This window comes from Perkinsus marinus, assembly GCF_000006405.1.
Source record: "Perkinsus marinus ATCC 50983 genomic scaffold scf_1104296939024, whole genome shotgun sequence".
NCBI classification, from domain to species: domain Eukaryota; phylum Perkinsozoa; order Perkinsida; family Perkinsidae; genus Perkinsus; species Perkinsus marinus.
Genome location: NW_003213297.1, coordinates 1 through 1249, shown reverse-complemented (window position 1 = coordinate 1249; position 1249 = coordinate 1). Strand labels below are relative to the sequence as shown.

Sequence of the window (1249 nt, the reverse complement as noted above, 5' to 3'; positions counted from 1 at the left end):
CATTTGCATGAGTTCTTCAGTGCTGCTGCTGCTGTCAGTGGTCACGTTGCACTCGAGTCTTTCAGCGACCACCTTTCCACTGCTTACAAGCCTTTTGCACCAGCTCTATTTGAGTTCGTCTCTGGCGGCAATGTCAAGACTGTCACAGTTGACCAATTGGTTGATAACTCCGCACAGCTGCTGGCTAATCGAGCCGACTGGGCTTCTCTCATTCAGGCGTTCGGAACGCCTCATGCTGTACTACAGTTCGTGGTGGCGTCCATTGATCCGAGCGAGCCGCCTCGGGAGATAAAGCTTGCTGAGGACTCGGAGGCCTTCAGCCATGACTTCCAGACCATGATGCCTGGCATTGGCACAGTGTTTAACGAGTCGCTCCGGTGTGCTCTTGGCATGGAACATGACGGTGGTTCGAGCACGGCTTTGCCGAAGTTTGTCAAGGAGTATCATGTCCTCCTGTTGCGCATCATATACCCAGACCTGATGCCTCCACTGAATATGCTATACTCAAGCTCTGCTCACGGGCGTTCACTGCAACGACTGATGAGCAACTCGGGTGTCTATCCAGGTCCTACAGTGCTCATCATCAAGGACACTGCGGGCCGTGTGTGGGGAGCAGCTACGGGCAATACCTTGGACTGGTCTAAGAACACGATTGTCCCTAGTGGGACTGAGCATGGTGGATACGAGCTTTTCAACAAGATCGCGGTCACGACAACCCTATTCCAATTGGAGCCCGAGGTCCGAGTCATCAGAGGGCGCACGCGGTCCAGTGCGGACAACTATGTCTATGTGAACGCTAAGAACAAGCTGCGAGAGAAGGGCCTCGGATTCGGTGGCAGGAGTGGTGGGGAGGGCGACTGTCGTGTGTGGATTAACGAGGACCTGACCAAGGCCAGTGTGATGAGTTACGATGCCACTTATGATGCTGGACAGATCCTTAGTGCTGTCAGTGATGATGACGATGATGACAGTTTGAGAGAGTCGGACATTAGTGACATTGCAGTCCTGGGTGGAGGCGGCGCTGGTGCGTTGAAGATGCGCGATGAGCAGATGGAGAGGGACAGGCAGGCGAAGGATGACTCTAGGAAGGTTGATCTGAAGCGTTTCATGAAGGTCACTGAGTTCGACAAGGAACAGTTGCTTTCTAATACCTTTGGGGCTACCGCTGACGCCCGAGCCGCCATTCGAGAGCAGCGTGGTGAAAATGACGGCCATTGATTCTTAAAAATTATGATGATAGTTCGCCTGG

General features: G+C 53.4%; 1 protein-coding gene across 1 annotated transcript; it reads left to right on the top strand.

Moving 5' to 3' along the window:
- Positions 1–495: 495 nt before the first annotated feature.
- Positions 496–1249, top strand: Pmar_PMAR022093 (hypothetical protein; the record flags this gene model as incomplete). The annotated part of the gene is made up of 1 exon (XM_002782552.1): positions 496–1249. One exon carries the CDS (start codon positions 496–498, stop codon positions 1216–1218), a length of 723 nt encoding a protein of 240 aa, XP_002782598.1. The 3' UTR covers positions 1219–1249.